Below are 18,092 nucleotides of genomic sequence, written 5' to 3'. Positions count from 1 at the left end.
GGAAGGACGGACGTTGGTGCTGCGGGTGAGTCGGGTCGCCCTGGTGAACCGCGTTCGGGCTCCCAGGGCTGCCGCCGCCTGCTGCTTGCGGTCCGTGGGCCTCGGGTTTGAGCCCTGACTCCGCGTCCCGTCGGTCGTGGAGCCTCGGACCCCCCTATTCCACCCCCACCCTCCGCCCGCGCCGGCCCCTGCGCGACCCCCGCCGGGGCCTCGGGAGGACGCGGGGGCCCGCGGGGGCCTCGGGGAGGCGGCCGGGCTCCGTGGGCGGCGGGCCTCGGTCCCGGGCCGCTGTGTTTCCGCCGCCGTCACTGTGACCTTGGTCGGGTCATTTGGCCTGTCGGGCCCCATCTTGAGCGGCCGCCATGGGGGCCGTGCGGGTGTCTGGGAGGAAGGCCAGCTTCCGCGGCCTCCTCCTTCCCGGGCCCACGGCCTCGCCGCCGCCCTCTCGCCGGCCGGGGAGGGAGGTCTGCGGGAGCGGCCCCGCTCGGAGGCCTCGGAGCCCCGGGGTCAGGCCGCCGGCCCCGGGGGACCCTCCAGGCCACTGCGGTGCCCCAGTGCTCCCCGCAGTGAAAACTGGGCTCCTAGGATTGCCCCGAAGATTGAATGAGAAGTCGGCGCTGTAAACGCGTTTGCACTTGTCAGCCTGGAGCCGCTGCTGCCCCGTCGTTGGGGGAGGTTTTGTTTGCAGTATTCAGCTCTTATTTAGGGTAGTCGTTCTGCACGCGAGGAGGGTAGATGAAGACAGGCAGGGGGTTCAGCACAAGTCACCCCAAGATGTGCCTCTGGTGTGCAGATTCTGTTGAGTTAAGGGCGATTTCTTTTTACTCCTCACCCCACGTTTGTTTTTTCCATTGATTTTTGTTTTTAAGAGAGTGTGGAGGGGATAGAGGAAGGGGGTGGGGAAGAGAAAAAAAAAATCGATGTGTCTCACATGGATTGGTTGCCGCCCTCAGGCACGCTGACCAAATCGAACCTGCAGCCCAATAGGCCCGAATAGAGACAAACGGTCTAACCCCTGAGCAAAACCAGCCAGGATGCTAAAGGCAGTTTTAGCTTCAGGCCCGAGAAACCTGTGCCTCCTCCCTTTTCTTAGAGAAGAACTTGAGTTAGGGACCTTACCATCCATAATTCCGCCTTATCATCCACAATCCCACCTGTATGGCTGGCAAACTTTTCGTTCACTGAACATCTGTCCTTAACCTGCCGTGACCCCTGAAAGCCCCCAAGGAGTATTACCTCATCCTTAGCTCAGGATATCTCATTCCTACCTCCCCCTTTCTGCCTCTGAGCCTCTCCTGCATGTGGGGTGCCCATACGTTTATGTATATATTAAACTCAGTTATTTTCTCTTGCTAATCAGCCTCACCTTTATTTGATTATTTGACCAGACCGGCCAGAAGATCCTTGAGGGTAACATTTCTTTCTTTCCCCACAAGCCTGAGCCATTAAACACCCTAGGCTTTGTGGGAGGGGTTGGTCCACCATCCGTCTATCCATTCAGTGGCTCCCTGGGCACTAAGATGCATTATGCATAGAATTCTTTAGATTTCTTACTGTTCTAAGAACTTTTTAAAATTGTCTTTTACCAGGAGAATATAACTACCATGTCTTCCGGAACTTTGCCAAAACCTCAGATGCGCGGCCTTCTGGCCAGGCGCCTGAGATTTCATATTGTTGGAGCCGTCCTTGTCTCCCTGGGGGTTGCAGCTTCCTATAAGGTATGTATGTATGTTTTTTACTTTGGGATTATGGTCCCAAATGTGCTTTGCATTTAGCCCTTTGCACTCCGCTGTCCCCTCTCAGGGGACATCGGAATTCTAGCATATCACTCGGATGTCCCCTCTCAGGGGACATTGCAGTTTATTAGTGATTATGGGGAATTGAGCTAATTCAACGCACGTTTCGCAAAGTAGCGTCGAGTAGCTGGTAGCCAATGTCCAGAATGGTTCGGAGTAGCTGGTAGCCAATGTCCAGAATGGTTCGGAGTGCAAAGGGTTAAACATGTATTTTATTTTCATAAGCAATTTCAAGTCTTTTAAAGAAACTCTCTTTAATGTACTTCCTTCTCTAACCCTTCCTCCATTTACCTCGTGTGATAGGAAAGTACCTTATTCCCAGATAACTTATCCTCCATCTGTAAATGAAGCTGTATCAGTTTGCTAGGGCTTCCATAACAAAGTCCACACACTGGGTGGCTTAGACAACAGAAGTTTTATTTTCTGTTCTGGAAGCTAGAAATCTAAGGTGGTTACAGGATTGATTTCTTCTGGGGCCTCTCTACTTGGCCTGTAGATGGCTGAATTTTCTCTTAACAGGACACTAATCATATTGATTAGCACCTACCCTGAAGACCATGTGGGATAAATCACCTTACTGGTGCTTGACCAGGAAATTCAAAACTGGTTGATAAAGATTGTTTCTGGCCCTGGCCAGGTGGCTCCGATGGTTGGTGCATCATCCCATAGGCCAGTGGTTGGCAAACTGAGGTATGTGAGCCACATGCGGCTCTTTGGCCCTTTGACTGTGGCTCTTCCACAAAATACCATGGCCTGGGTGAGTCTATTTTGAATAAGTGGCATTAGGAGAAGTTTAAGTTTTAAAAATTTGGCTCTCAAAAGAAATTTCAACAGTTGTACTGTTGATATTTGGCTCTGTTGACTAATGAGTTTGCCGACTACTGCTGTACACCAAAACAGTTGAAGGTTCCATTCCTGGTCTGGCACATACCTAGGTTGCAGGTTCCATCCCCAATAGGGGTGCATATGGGAGGCAACCAGTTGATGTTTCTCTCACATTGATGGTTCTCTCTAAAGTCAGTAAATATCTGGTGAGGATTAAAAAAAAATTTTTTTTTTTTGAAAAGGTTGAAACAATTAGATTAGGTCTTAAATACAGGTTTGGTATCATGGACACAAGTACCATTTTGTGCCTGTGGCTTTTTTTTTTTTTTTTTTTTTTAATTTCAGAGAGGAAGAGAGAGAGAGAGAGAAACATCAATGATGGGAGAGAATCATGGGTCTGCTGCCTCCTACATGCCCCACACTGGGGTTTGAACCCGCAACCAAGGCATGTGCCCTGATTGGGAATTGAACCATGACCTCCTGGTTCATAGGTTGACCCTCAACCACTGAGGCACACCAGCCTGGATGGCTTTTTTTTCTTTTTTTTAAAATATATTTTATTGATTTTTTACAGAGTGGAAGAGAGAGGGATAGAGAGTTAGAAACATCGATGAGAGAGAAACATTAATCAGCTGCCTCTTGCACACCCCCTACTGGGGGATGTGCCTGCAAACAAGGTAACATGCCCTTGACCAGAATCGAACCTGGGACCTTTCAGTCCCCAGGCCAACACTCTATCCACTGAGCCAAACCGGTTTTGGCTGGCTTTTCTTTTTGACAGCACCTTTAAGAATTGTTGCCACAGGAGAAAAAAAGAATTAACAAAATTGTTAGAAAATTGCATATTAAAGCTTTACCCTCTTTAATGTTATGCCTTTTTATAAATAACTTTTTTTATTGTGGCAAAATGAACATAAGAAAATTGAACCATTTTTAAGTGTATGGTCAGTGGTATTAAAAACATACATAATGGGCAACCTTTCAGTTTTCTGGATATTTTCCTTTGGCGCCTCCCAGTCTACCTTCTCTCTCCTATCAACATGGACACCCACAAGGGCTTTCCCTCCCAACCTTCTTGCTGACTAGTTTCTGAGACTTCTTTCCCTTTCCTTGCATATGTGTCAAAATCTCCATCCTTTGTCTTAGGAAATACAGGGGTCAAGTTAAAGGTGAACACTAACGGTTTGATTTATGTTGTCTTTAGATGTTGTTTCTAATCTAAAAAATAAGCCATAATGGGATGTGCTCTTTTTCAGTTTGGTGTAGCTGAACCAAGAAAGAAGGCATATGCAGATTTCTACAGAAATTACGATTCCATGAAAGATTTTGAGGAGATGAGGAAGGCTGGTATATTTCAGAGTACAAAGTGATCTTGGAATGTAAAGGTAATATGAAGTTACCATTTTAAAACTTTCAAAATTGTGGTACCACCTTAACTATTTTCAAATGTATAGTTCAGTATTGTTAAGCACATTCACATTGTCGTATAACCAATCTCCAGAACCCTTCATCTTGCAACCACCATTTATATCAGAGAGTATTTGTCTTTTTGCGCCTGGCTTATTTCACTTAATGTAATGCCCTCAAGGTTCATCTGTTATAGCATGTGTCAGAATATCCTTTTTAAAGCTAAATATTGCATCTTATGTATATTCCATATTTTTGCTCATTTATCCAACAGACACTTGGATTGCTTTTTTATTAATATTTTTTAACATATTTGAAAGGAAGGGAGAAAGTTAGAGAGTTAGAAACATCAATGAGAGAGAAACATCGATCAGCTGCCTCCTGCACACCTCCTACTGGGGATGTGCTACAACCAAGGTACATGCCCTTGACCAGAATCGAACCTGGGACCTTTCAGTCCCCAGGCCAACGCTCTATCCATTGAGCCAAACCTTATGGCTACTTCCTTTTTTTGACTTATGCATAACACTGGCATGATGTTAGTGGGAAAGACACCACTTGGTAGACAAGTGGGGTCAGACCAAACCTGGCCAAAATTTCCTAACCAAAATTCTTTCTGGCTAGGAAAGAATTCAGAGCCAAGACCCAAACTGTAAAAGAACATTTATTAAGTAATTTCTAGAAGAAATGGACTTAGGAAACAAGTTATGGAGACAAAGGAAGGGCCCTAGGAGCTTGGGAGTGGGAAAGCTAATGGTAACTTGCCCGGGGAGGGGAAGAGGAAGAGGAAGAGGAAAGGGAAAGGGAAAGGCAAGGAGGGAGAGCGCACTGGGTCCTCCATTCCAAGAGTTTTAAGGGTGGAAACTTTAGGGAAGGCCCTAGGAGAAGGTTTGAATAGAATATTCAGCAGGTTTCCAGGTGTGTCCTTTCAGGGTTATAGTCTCCATTGACTGTGGCACTCAGGGTAGGGGGTCTTGATTCTATGCAGCTGGTCCTGAGGCTGGTTTTGTTGTTTATCTGGGTCTGGAACTGGAATTCAACTGATGTTATCTCTAGTGGGGGAAAGATCAGGGGTTTCAAACCTAGTGACCAGGAAAGAAGGGTCACCCTGGGCTGAGCTCCTACCTTACAGTTGTCTGTCTGTTGGTAGGCACCTGTGGCTCTTCACTTGGTGACCTTCTGTACCTGGCCCACGGTCCTTGCTCTACTGAAGTCTAACTGCCCACCTCATTTATAAATAATCTCTTTGAGACCCTGCTTTAAATATTTTGAGTAAATAACCAGAAGTTCTATTTTTCACTTTGTAAGGATCTGCCATCCTATTTTGCATAGTGTTGGGCCATTTTAAACTCTAGCAATAGTGTAAAAAGGGTTCAAATTTCTTCATATTCTCAGCAAACTTGTTTTGTTTAATGATGCTGAGCATCTTTTTTCATGCTTGTTGACCATTTGTATATGTTCTTTGAGTAAATATTCAAGTTCTTTGCCTATTTTTAATTTTTGTGTAATACTATTTCAACTTGCTGGCTCCATTTTAACTTGCAACTCCCATTGCAGGCCTATTAGTAATAAACTCCATATCTTTTAGCTATTGGTTACCTGGGAATGCCTTTAATTTATTTTTGAAGGACAGTTTTCCTTGATATGCGATGTATTTTGCGGGCACTTTAAATATATTAATGGACAGCCTTCTGATCTGCAAGTTCCTGCTGAGAAACCATTGCTAATCTAACAGAGGCTCTGTGGTAGACTATGAATCAATTTTTCACTTGCTACCTTTTAAAGATTGCCTTGCCCTGTGTGGCTCAGTGGTTGAGCAGGGATCTTTGAACCCGGTTACAAGTTTGATCCCCCAATGGGCATGCAGGAGGCAGCCAGTCAATGATTCTCTCTCATCATTGATGTTTCTTTCTATCCTCCCTTCCTCTTTGAAATAAATAAAAAAAACATTAAAAAATAAACACCCACACAACAAATTGTAGTTAAAAAAAAAAAGATTCATTGTCTTTATTTTTGATAGTTTGATTATAATGGGTCTTAGTGTGGATCTCTGCGTTTATCCTACTTCCAAGTAACTCTTGTAATTGTGTATACATTTCTTCAAGTTTGGGGCTTTTAAGCCATTGTTTCTTCTAGGTAAGTTTTTGCCCCTTCTCTTGTTCTGGGCTTCCATAATGTATATGTATTGGACTTCTGGTGATAACCCCAAAAGACCTTTAAGCTCTCGTTTACTTTTTGTTTCTTAGATCCAATAATTCAAATGGACTATTTTCAGGTTTGCTGAATCTTCTGGGGGTTTGAGTCTGTGTTTGACACAGATGGCTATGTTTTCCCACTGCTAACACCCCGCTAGTGAATTTAACAATTCAGTTACTATATTTTTCTGTAGTATTTTAAAATATATTTTCTTTATTTTCCTGATTTCGTTTAGTTGTCAGTTCTTCAGCGCATTAAGCATATTTAAGATAGTTGTTTTAAAGACTGACAAGTCAGAGTCAAAGGGTGTTTTTTCAGTGTTGGTTTCTGGAGATTTATTTTGTTCCTTTGAATGAGCCACGTTTCTCTCTTTTTATGTTTTATGATCTTTTGTTGAAATTTAGGCATTTGATTAAATAGCCACCTCTCCTGTTTGTGGATTTGCTTCATGTAGGAGATCTCAACAGCCTAGCATAAAGGCTTATGGTTGTCCCAGACTTTTTCTGGGATTATGTCTTGCTTTAGCCTTTGCTTTTGTTCTAGTTCCCATGTACAGTCCCTTAACTGTTGCTTTTGTTCTAGTGCCCAAGTCCATTCAATCACTTTTGAGCCCCTAAGATTCTGACCCCTGCTTCCTCTAAGTAGCCTTAGCTCTTTTGTATTGCTCAGCCCATAATCTCAATCTCTTGCTCATCATTCATTTCCTTTGCAGCTCTTTTGTGTCATGAGACCATCACTGCTTTCAGCAGCCTGCAGGCTGATATCTAAATGATGTCACCATTCCCATTAGTGCTCCAGATAGGCAAGTAGAAAACAGTCCCCAAACAAGCCAGAATCGAGCAAGTTCTCCTCCTGTCCTGAGGGAGAAGCCAGGAGCTGGCTGGGTTCCTCCAAACCACACTGCTACGCTGAGGACGGGAGGAAAAAATTCCTGACATTTCCTGCTGTTTTGAGGGGCTTTTTCTTCTTTAGGTGTTTACTTATTTGCAGCAGCTTCATAACTGGTCTCTAGTTCTCACACAGACACATTGGTTCTTTCTTTGCTGGTTTATGTGGGGGAGTGGGAGCCTGGAGCTTCACAGCCAGCCATCTTGCTGACTTAGGCTCAAAATGATTTCTTTATTGCTTAATTGGCATTAGAAAAATCACACTTTTAGAAGTGTTTCTTTTTTTTAATACTTGTTTTCTTAAATTTATCAAACCACCGCCCTGGGGGCCTTTCAGGTCAGTACGCAGCCTCTTTGCTTGTTCATATGTCACTGCCTCCAAAATACTGTGCTGGCTTACTGCTTTTCCATTTTCCAAATCAACAGCAGCTTTTCCACCTCTTTGTGATCATTGTTTCTTTCACAATATTAGCTCTCTTGATGGCCACTTTGTGTGTTTTTTTAAAAAACGGTGCTAATCATTGATTTTGCCAGCACCAAAGTGTTCTCTCTCTTGTTGCCAGGGAGCCCCCCACCCCCTTTTTTTGTGTGTGTGTGCTGAGGTATCGGTTGTCATTTCGAAAACCAAAACCTTTATTCTGTGAACAACCTGATGGGAGACATAAGATTAAAGATTCTCTCCAGCCAGTGTGAGTTTTATGTGATAAGGGGAAGGTGACTATTTTTCAGGAAGACTGTACCTCAGTGAGCATTCCAGATGCCTTATATCTTTTCAAGGGTTTGGAGGAGACCTACTAAATTGGATTTAAGATCACTTTTCTGAAAGACTCGAGACATTTAAGTATTTTTGCCTAATAAAACATTCAATTCTGTAATCCATTTCCATAGTTGCTTAAGTAGTTCTGAAATGCAGATAGATGCATGGACTAATTAGCCACAGAATTACTTAGAAAAAGTACAGAGAACTTTATTTTCAATTGTTGGAAAATTGATGAGGAATTGTGCCTTTTTTATAATCTTGACTATTAGGCCCGTTAGAAAAAATGATTCATAAACATGAACAGATTATTTTAAGAGAATATTAGGAATGTTAAGGATGATCTATGTTAAATAAATTATACAAAATCATTGACGGTGAAAAGGTCAAGAAAATGTTAATGGTTCTGTATGGAATCTTAAACTTAACATTACTATCTTCTTATAACTGACATTTTCAGATTTTATTCAGTGGGTATGCGTTTCATGGTTAGATGTTAACAGGGTGATTTCAAATATTAGACTTTTACCTTTTCTTATTGTTTAAAAACCAATAAGAAAAAGAAAAATTTGGAGACAGAAATTGTTTATAACAGATGGGCTGCTGCTTTTAAGAAGAGTATGTGGGTATGAGAAGGGAATGGGGGCAAGGGGACTTAAGGGAAAAAACCAGTTTGGAAAGGGAAAACAAAAAGGCAGAAATAGGGTGCTGTAATGGACAAGAGGCTGGTCAGGGAGCTTGGTGGAGATAGGACCGGGAGCTCAGAGAGCTTGAACTGGGCTTCTCTTGGGCTAAAGCTGAGTGAGCAAAGCCTGGGCTACTAGTAGGAACAGACCGTATGTGATCTCAGGGGTGGTAAGAGACAGAGAGATTGAAAGAATGCTGGATATTAACTTAGCTTTGTGTTTTTCTCCACAGAATTTCTTCGGGTTGAATTCCACGGAAGTTTGTCACTGGCCTGTATTCCTGAACTCTATGAAACATGAATATTTGAGCTAAGGAATAGTTTCTCTTGATAAATAAACAATGAAATACTGTGGACAGTAAGTGTTTGCTCCTTATTCTTAATGATGTAATTTGGGGCACTTGCATCAGAATTGGTTCGGGATTTTTAAATGATTGAACCTTGAAATTTAATACTGAAATTATCATTTTTTATAACTGATGTTTTGCCCATTTCATTGAGATATGCTGCTGAGTACAGTTTCTTGGTCCTGGGTTATTGATTTAAGCCAACATGACTATTATACTGCGGGCTGTTAGAAAAGACAGGGACCAATTGAGCTACCTGGCCAGGGCCTTAACTCAGAATTTGTGTGTCTTAACAATGTGAGCTCAATTATATCAGGTATCAGTGAAAATCTGCATTTAAAAAACAAAATACCCAGTGACAACATACATTGTGTGGTCATTAATTCAAGGATTCCTTTTATTTTAAATAATTTTATATAACAAATCTTAGTAGTATTCAAAATTATCATAAAATTAATGTATATCTTCATTCTTAAAAATAGTTACTCTTGAGGTTGACAAAACTCACTTTCCTAAATGAGTATGGTACAACAAACTAATGGAGGAACCATATTTCTGTAGTCAGTCTGAATTGTCCATTAACAAACTTGCTTTCCAGAAACAACTATGCAGTGACTTATGGTGCTTATACGTAACAGGTGAGACTTTAGTTAAAAATTAGTGGACGTTTGAAATTGAATTTTCTTACATGTCTCACAATTATAGGTAACAGGTTGTAGGCCCAAGTTAATAACATCACATCTTTCATCGGAGTTGAGATATTTACGTACTAAATACTAAAATATCTGGTGACCCAGCATCTGGAGCCAAATCTGTTGTTAGAAGCGAAAGAAAGTATTTGGTCTGGTTCATTGTTGATGTTGGGGTTCTTGACTCCCCTCCAGCACACAAGGGAATGTTCCCAGTAGTGCTTTGTTCCTAAGACTAAAGAGACTCACTGGAGCACTCTAGGTCTGTTTTCATCAGTAGACAAAAGATTTACTTTTAAGTTTGACTAGTAAAACAAAATGGAAAAACATTTTTCCAGAATGTACCTGGACAGGCATCAGGATGTTTGGTAAATTTCAGCAAAATGCAGACTTTAAGGAATATACACAGCAGCTTTCACTTAATAACAGCACCTGTAAGTACTAGTAACAAGTTTAACAAAATCTTAAATACTCAATTTCATTTAAAGAGACTAAATTTTTCCAGATCAGGGTATTTAGCAAAGACAATGTCATTAGAAATGAAGTTTTAATGTCTCTCCATTCTAAGGCCTGACCACCTTGTACATTAACCGAGTGCTAACAGATCCTAATTATAGAAATTGTAAGCAAATATTATAGAGCAAAAAGGAATGTATTTCCAACTGTGGTAAGACTGCAACCCACAGGATTCTGTTAGTCAACTGTCCCCAAATGGAAAAAATTTTTTCACTCCTTTTTATTCAAGAATCTTCGTTTTGAGGAGGAGGAATCAGTTAATTTTAGAAGAGGCCAAAAAGTTACTGTAACTGTAGAAAGGTGTTGGCCGTGTGTCCATAGGAGCTGTTCAGGTTTCTTACTGAAACCACGCTGCTGAGGAGGGCCTCATGGGAACCCTTTCCTCAGGGCTCTGTTTTTCACCATGGTGAACTTACTGATGAAGACCTGAGCAAAGTGCGGGTCCGCCAGGTAACTGTACGTCTTCACATTGGAGGGGAGCGGCTCCACAGGCACCACCGGGCACGGCGGGGACTGTGTGGACGAGCAGCTGGGGGCCACGTGGCAGGACGTCTTGGTGATGTAGTCCACAAGCCTGTTGTACTGCTGCTCTGACAGTCTTTCTCGGACTCGATCCGCCTGGGGTTAAAGATGAAAGGTTCTGTAGTGACCCAGTTCTTATAAAACTTCATAGCAGAATTATCTCCTTTTTCTTTTTTTAAAAATATATTTTATTGATTTTTTTCAGAGAGCAAGAGAGAAGGATAGAGAGCTAGAAACATCGATGAGAGAAACATCGACCAGCTGCCTCCTGCACAGCCCCTACTGGGGATGTGCCTGCAACCAATGTACATGCCCTTGACCAGAATCGAACCTAGGACCTTTCAGTCCGCAGGCTGATGCTCTATCCACTAAGCCAAACCGGTTTTGGCTATTCCCTTTCTTTTGCTTAATAATTTTGATAGCCTACAAATGTATCTAACAAAGCTATTTTACCCAAAACGGCTTTTACTTTTCCTGACTGTGACAATAATACTGCGATTTCAGCAGTGTAACAAAAGCTCTGCACGAGGATATAAAGACAGCCTCCTTAGAATAAGTACTTGGAGGTACATAAAATTCCCATGTTTCAAGTTGACCATAACCTTTTACTCAACTTAAAACATCTGTCACTGTTCTTCACTAACCAGCCCGGGAAACAAAGGGCCCTTCCTCTGCGTCAGTCTCATCGCCAGTAAAAGCTGTCTCCTCAAACTGCAGACAGCGCCCTTCTGAGTTGGAGGAAAACGGGAAGTGCACCTTTCAAACCAGTGGCTTTGGACAGAGCATTAAGAAAATACCTTTGAACTGTAACATTTACTGTTTTTATAAATACTAGGATTTAAAGCCAGAGAAAATAAAACTGGGCAGAAGGGGAAATTTTTATGGAAAAAGGAGGATGCAAAGTACATTTATGATTCATAAAAGTCTGGCTCATCTTCAATGGAACTCAAGTAGAAATGAGATACAGTAAGTACCTAAGTCCTCAAATGAGATTTCCTGAGAAAGCATCCATCAAAGGTACTTGGAGCTCTTAATTCTTCCCACCCTGAAACTAGCTAGCTCGTGTACATCCACAGTAGCTGCTGGTCTGTGGGAAGCAGGTAGCCTTTCCTTGTGGCCTTTACCTGCTAAATGTTGGCGAGGCCACTCTGGCAGAATTAGAAACATTTAAATGAGGGCTCTTTAGTCTTCAAAGTAGTAAAGAATTTGTATCTATAGGGCGCAAATACCGTCAAGACTGTCTTAAACGGAAAGCCAGTGGGACGGCAGAGAGTGAAGGGGGCCTGCCAAAATAGTGAGTAGGGCACCGTTAACGTTGGGTCTCATTTTAAGCTCAGGAAGGAAAATACAGGCCCCTAAAGACTCACTGACACATGAAAGCTGCACCACCAGGCACAAGCCAGAGCGCTGATATCATTTGATGGGGTCAGAACTCGGCTGGAAAGCTTTGAGTACACAAAGGTCTTAATTGCTCCTCCTGAACAGCAGCACAGGAAAGCCCGTGTTGTGAAAGGAATCCGGCCAAGGAATAAATTGACCTTCTGACTCATTTTGAGCCTCTCAAACGGGACTTCAGTAATGTGCCAGGCATATTAAGCAATTATTACCCTAAAAATGGCTGCGTTTACCCAAGAAAAGCAAATGCTGCTTGTAGAAAAACATCTGAGTCCTGTCATATTTGAATATACTGAATGATGTCATCTGCAAATTAATTCCTTTTAAAATTCAAAGGAGCTGAGCTTCCTAGTATCTAGGGCACAACCCAGAAAAGGCCATTTTATATGAAGGTTTTAAAATACTGCTCGTAGTTTTCCCTAGAAGACAGTGGTAGGCTTCTTACCCAGCTTTACGTCTGGATTAGGTTGGTGTGCACTGACCTCGCCCACCGAGGAAAATTCGCTGTCTAGCAGCACCACTATTTAGAACATACGTGGATTACCATGCTCCTAAGGAAGGGTTTACTCAGAAAAAAAGTGGATGGGGGAGGTTAGAATTTGGACAGAAGCCTGAGGGGTCACTTTCTTCTGAGGGGAGAGGTGAAGTGGAACAGGTAATGAAAAAGAATTGGGAGGCTGACTGCATACTGGAAATCCACCCTCTCTCCAGCTGCCACCGTGTACACTCACCGTCTGTCATAGATCCCTGCAGTCCTGCTTGGCCCTTCCCTGCCTGTTTTAGCCGTGCCTCAATCCCAACCCTCGTTAACCTGAACATCAAAGGAAAACCAGTGGAGAGCATGGCGTCCAAAGGCAGTGCTGCCTGTAACTCTGGTCCCTCGCTCCCCATTAGCCTGAGAAACTTCTAGGGGTGGTGAGCCAGATACCTCACCGAGCGCTAGAGAAACAGGTTTGTTCCCCCAGCTGTGGTAATCCCCTTCAGCATCCTTCACAAACAGAGGAGCGAGAAGGCTCACAATTGACTGAAGGCAGTTCAACAACGGCAAAAGATGACTCTCCAGTCCCAATAGTTTAGGGTCTGAAATACTTCCCAAGCAGTTAAGGAATAATGATGGTCACAAATACTGCTCAGGGCCTTGGAAGTTTCTTGCTAACGACCAAGGACTTGAAGATAATGATGCTATCCCCCTGCCAAATCCTGGAGCCACATCACTGGTGCTTTATTGTCAACTAGATCAGAAGATTTTGGCAGATCTAATAAAGTCAGCCTGGACATCTGACCTCTGTTTATTCCCAGAAAGTCATCAACTTGAAGCAGCAATGTAGTCCTCGTGCCAAGCCCTAGCTTAAAGCTCGACTGATTATGATCCAAGAAACTAGAGAAACCTCAGTTGTTGTGCTTGGCTGCTTTCCACCTCAGATAATTTTACCCAAGCAGTGGTGTGGGGGGACAGGCTCCCCTCCAGCAGAAAAGGAAAGAAGGAATTAGGATCCGCTAGAGGCAAGTTTGCTGCTCCCCTCCGCTCCCCCATGCTCAACCTGAACATCCATTGCCATCAACTGTGTGTGGCCAGGGAGCTGCCCCAAGAGCCCAAGCAGAACACCTAAGAGGCACGCAGAGGACTTAGGGGATGGGAAACTATCCTATGGGGAAGGGAACACAGCCTCGGGATACAGAGCAGTAGATGGGAGAGAGATACATTGGTTTATAAAAATTTGACCCCTCAAGTCTGAGGAGTGGGGGAGTGAGTCAGACCTGTTCTGTGAACTTGCTAAGGTCTGGCCTACTGCCCATACCTTGTTTCACTCATGACATCCCACAATTCATCGGTCCTCCTGTGCCAGACCTGCTACAGCCACCCCCACACAGTGCACAGCGGGGCCTGTGTCACAGTAGCTGCATGGCCTGCTGCCTTGTCCTGTTCCTTGCATAGGCTGCTCGCTTTGGAGTTCGTTGTCCTGCCCTCTCCTGCACCCCAGCCCATGCCCACCATGCCTTGTTCCCCAGCCCATGCCCACCACACCTTGTTCAAGTCGTCTGGGGGCTTAGCCCCAGGCCGGGACCCCTCTGGCCTGCTGCTGGGCTCTCACGTGTACACCTGGGTGGCTCCCCCGCCCCCTTTCCCCACCCTCCCTCCTGGACTCCAGCAGCCACTCCCGCAGAACCAGCAGTCAGCCATGTTAGACTTCGCTGGCAGCTAGCCCCGATCCCCATTTTCTGGACTGTACCTCCACATCACAGGCCGCCCTTGGCTGCTTGAGCTGCAGGATGAGCAGGTTGTTTTGCGTGCTGTCCTGTGTACAGTCGATCTCCGTGACGGGAAAGGCCTGCTGCTGTGTGTCCTCGCTGACGCTCACCACGAACAGCACTTCCGACGTCAGCAGCAGGCACCCTTCGTGCTCCTGGCCAGAGCCCCTCACCAGAACCACATCCAGGGCCATGTGGACTTCAGGTCTGCCGAGGGACTGAAGCATTTTCCTGTTCCGAAGGAGAAAAGTGAGGTCAGGAGCCAGCTTTCAAAACAGTCAATACCCGTGCTCACTACCAGGGCTGGGATCGGATGCAACCTCCCGGGGGGCCTATTCATTTGATCTTGGAATAGAACTGTCACTTTAATTCTCAAAGTGACTCTGGTCAACAGAGCTCAGCTCCTTGTGGAGACAGATTTCCCTGGGCTCTGATAAGTTCTTTCCCTTCCCATTAGAGATGCCACCCCTAATGACAAGGCTGAGTCCCTAGGAAACCTCAGGTCCTCTTACAAGCCAGGGGCACCTCCCGAGTGGGAGACCCAGATCTGGCTCAGCAGCCTCCCTCGCGCCAGGAGGCCCTGGTGCTGCCTGAGATGCTGAAAACAACTCCTCCTGGGCTCCTGCTGCCTCTGGTGGAGCCAGGCCCTGTGAACCCAGGGCGCATGAGCAGCCGAGTAAGCATCAGAGGGTTTTACCAGACGTATTTGACGTGGCTGTTTGGGGCCTGGGCAGCATGGAGCTCACTTGGCTGGTAGCGCTGTTTGGGAAGCTGAGAAAGTCCAGCTCCGTGTAAAATGCCTGCAGTAAAAGAAGGAAGTTTTACTAGTTGTTTTCTGGAAAACAGTTCCATGCTACAGTGATGTCATCTGCTAAGAGCCATCATAAAACGCTGCAGATCCAACATGATGTCACATCTTTGGAAGCAAGTGAATAGATAATCATTAAACATTGCAATGCTCTTAACCCTGGTGATCTTCCATTAGCTACAAACTGAAGTCTGAATGAGCTGCAGTCCAAGCATAGACTGCAGTGAGGGAAGCGTGTGCCCCTGGGAGTAATGGGTCCTGAGCAGTGGCTCGCACATCATTTACAATTTACGCGATCAAGTCAAGATTGTTAATTGCCTTTGTTGCTTAATAATACAGTACTTCTGTATCTGTGCTGTGGTTGGTTAAATAGTAAAAACAACGGAAATGCACACAAAGGCGCATGGTTTGCCTAGATGCAGTCCTAAGTGACTTAGTCCAGTTCTTTAGCACGAATCCACATACATTTATGAGTGCTCCAGTTTTTTACACCCCCCCCCCCCCCCCCCCCGGTGCCAGCACCCAACCAGGGCACCCAGCAGCAGCCACGCAGGCCTCCAGAGCCAGAGATGGCACAGCCTCTGTGCTCTCAGGGCTTGTAAATGTTTATAAACGAGGCAGTCATTAGGCTAAGAGTTAGTGGTTTGTAAAACCTTCAGTGCGGTAGTAAAAGTTTTACAGGATGATGGAAACCAACGAGGCCATGTGAGGCTGTTCTGAGATGCTCTTACATAAGGGAGAGCCCCTCAGCCCTGGGAGACACGGTGAGGGAAAGGGCGTTTTCCAACCAGAGGAACTTACGAAGTATAAATTATCTTTCCCTCACAAGAAAAAGGGAGTATTTGACTTCATCCACTTAGGACTTGCAGCAGTTCTTCCTGTCAGTTTCCTTGTGAGTGAAAATGTCACTCACAGGAAGAGAACGGAGGGAGGAGGCAGGGGGGAAGGAAGAGGAGCACGTTTGTGCCTGTGTGGTCTTAAAGGAGCCTCTCCCTCGGCTGCCTGAGTGGGCATTCGTCTGCTGCTCTCTCCAGACACTTTTTATGCTCTGATCTGGCTGCCTCTTGCCAGATCAGATCTGTGGAGGTGCAGGATGTCTGCAATGAAGTGTTCCCTGCCACCAGACTGGCCAGATGTAGAGCGCTCACCTGTCTGGCAAAGGATAGAGCCCCCCTGCAGTTTGTGATACTAACTAGACAGCCCACTTCACCGCCAAAACGACGACACTGATTTTTGGGTTAAATGGTGACAATTCTGGTCACCCGTTTTTTAAAAGTCATTTCCATGTGCTCTGTCAAGAATGCAGAACATAAGCGTGGGATGGCGTGCTTCCTTTCCCACACACACACGGTACTCCCATGTGTACCCACATGCATGGGAGCCCCGTGCCAGCAGTGCCACCCTCCCACTGTCTCCAAGCTGTCTGCTCGGGGAGAGGGTTTTCATCGCAGTTCATACACCATCGCTGCCATTGGCTAGGACACTCGGCCTGGCTGCAGTGGCAGCATGGAGTCTGCGTGTGAGAAAGCCATGCCAAGCGCAAAGCTCTGTGGGCAAGTGTGTGCACACGCATGCCTGCTCCTCTCTCATCTCCAAATGCATGTACATTGTAATGTAAAGATATCTTTCTGCCTCATAGTCTGTTTTTCCTTTCGAGCTGCTCACCAGAAAAGTAATAATTCTAATCATATTGTCCTCAACCTCTAATTGGTTACTTTTCATTAAAGTCTACTTTATTAAATGGATTGTTAAAAGACTCTGTGACATGCATATTAGAACCAGAAATCAACTAGTAATTTCAGTATATCTATGCATGTCACAGAATCTTTTAACAGTCCGTTTAATAGAGTAGACTTTAATGAAAAGTAACCAATTAGAGGTTGAGGGCAATATGTTGAAGTACTGAAGTTACTAATGGATTTCTGGTTCTATAATTTTATTACAATTTTTGATTAGTTATACAGGTCTACTCTTCATGTAAACAAGCATGAGGAGGTGAGGAAGAGAACTGTATTTAACTGCTTATAGACTTACCACGTCTCACTCCTTTGCCATGTGTGGGCTACGGTATCTCGGGGGCCCCTGGTGTAACAACACAGGCTAACGGGCCGTGTCTGAGCCGGCCCGCCAGGCCTCCCCTCACTCACCGTAGCCAGTCTGCGACACGAGCTCGGCAGCTCCTCCGATGGGTTTTGTGAACACGCCCATGATTCCTTTCCCCACGCCTGAGATCACGCCCTTGGCCTTGTGTCCCGCTGAAGCCTGAGCATCGGATGTTTTCTGGAAGTTCTGCATTGGCTGATCCACTATGCCAGCAATGGCACCTGCAACACAGCAAACGCGCAGTAAGGCTGAGGCTTAGAATCTGAGAAAGGAAAAGCCTCCATCAGAACACAGTCTCATTTGGATTGACAATGAAAGCCCGCCCTCATCACAAAGTTCTTTACATTTATTTACCAACCGCCTCCGTGCACTGAGGGCAGTTCAAGTTAGACATTTACTGTCTCAACAGAATACAGTGTTCAGACTGGGTTTAGTCCATTCTAGTCAGGATCTGTGGCGTTCAGAATTTAATGAATTTGTCAGACTATTCCAAAGTGACCCCCCTTCCCCTCTCCTCATGGCCTTTCTCCAGGAAGCAGGCAACACAGGTTAGGGAAGAGCTAACACTTTCTGAGGAAGAGAAAGCCTAATTTTCAATGAATCAGGAGGATGAAAACAACTGGAAGGCCCAGTTCCTCTCCATGCTGTCCCTTTTAATTAGAGCAATTATTAATTAATAACTAAATATGTTAATTATTTAACGAGTAATTGTTGATATATTTTCCATTACACAGTGCTGCATAATGACATTTGTGTCAACGACAGGATGCATATGTAATGGTAGAACCATGAGATTATTATGGGCCCTAATGGGGTAGCTCATTTGGTTGAGTGTTGTCCTATGCGCTGAAAGTTCTATTCTTGGACAGGGGCCTGCAGGAGGCAGCTGATCAATGATTCTCTCTTGTC

At 44.7% G+C, this 18,092-nt stretch overlaps 2 protein-coding genes across 7 annotated transcripts in view; one reads left to right on the top strand and one right to left on the bottom strand.

The window, feature by feature from the left end:
• The first annotated feature begins 6 nt into the window (after positions 1–6).
• On the top strand, positions 7–8,909 carry COX6C (cytochrome c oxidase subunit 6C). 2 transcript variants are annotated; one of them, XM_084864623.1, is made up of 4 exons: positions 7–25; positions 1,590–1,718; positions 3,878–4,006; positions 8,787–8,909. In XM_084864623.1, the coding sequence occupies exons 2-3, from the start codon at positions 1,605–1,607 to the stop codon at positions 3,989–3,991; spliced, it is 228 nt and encodes a 75-aa protein (XP_084720749.1). In that variant the 5' UTR covers positions 7–25; positions 1,590–1,604; the 3' UTR covers positions 3,992–4,006; positions 8,787–8,909. The 2 variants fall into 2 exon arrangements, with proteins under 2 accessions (XP_084720749.1, XP_084720750.1); XM_084864624.1 differs by having other exon boundaries at positions 24–90.
• Positions 8,910–9,255: 346 nt separating this feature from the next.
• Positions 9,256–18,092, bottom strand: part of VPS13B (vacuolar protein sorting 13 homolog B) — a 522,947-nt gene continuing 514,110 nt past the window's right edge. For all 5 annotated transcript variants that reach the window (XM_084864486.1, XM_084864483.1, XM_084864485.1 and 2 more), the window contains 4 exons: positions 17,228–17,404; positions 14,970–15,072; positions 14,254–14,503; positions 9,256–10,723 (listed from right to left, as the gene is read on the bottom strand). In XM_084864486.1, coding sequence (XP_084720612.1) covers positions 10,472–10,723; positions 14,254–14,503; positions 14,970–15,072; positions 17,228–17,404 — 782 coding nt within the window. In that variant the 3' untranslated portion in view covers positions 9,256–10,471. The remainder of the gene's footprint in view (positions 10,724–14,253; positions 14,504–14,969; positions 15,073–17,227; positions 17,405–18,092) is intronic.

This window comes from Pipistrellus hanaki, assembly GCF_964339955.1.
Source record: "Pipistrellus hanaki genome assembly, chromosome: 17".
Classification (NCBI taxonomy): Eukaryota; Metazoa; Chordata; class Mammalia; order Chiroptera; family Vespertilionidae; genus Pipistrellus; species Pipistrellus hanaki.
This window is presented reverse-complemented; position numbering and strand designations above follow the sequence as displayed.

What these genes read in the sequence shown, in the direction of transcription:
- COX6C (XM_084864623.1), top strand. Translation starts at nt 1,605, where the DNA reads ATGTCTTCCGGAACTTTGCCAAAACCTCAGATGCGCGGCCTTCTGGCC. An exon ending in GGGTTGCAGCTTCCTATAAG is followed by an intron (nt 1,719 to 3,877) that starts GTATGTATGTAT and finishes GCTCTTTTTCAG; the next exon opens with TTTGGTGTAGCTGAACCAAG.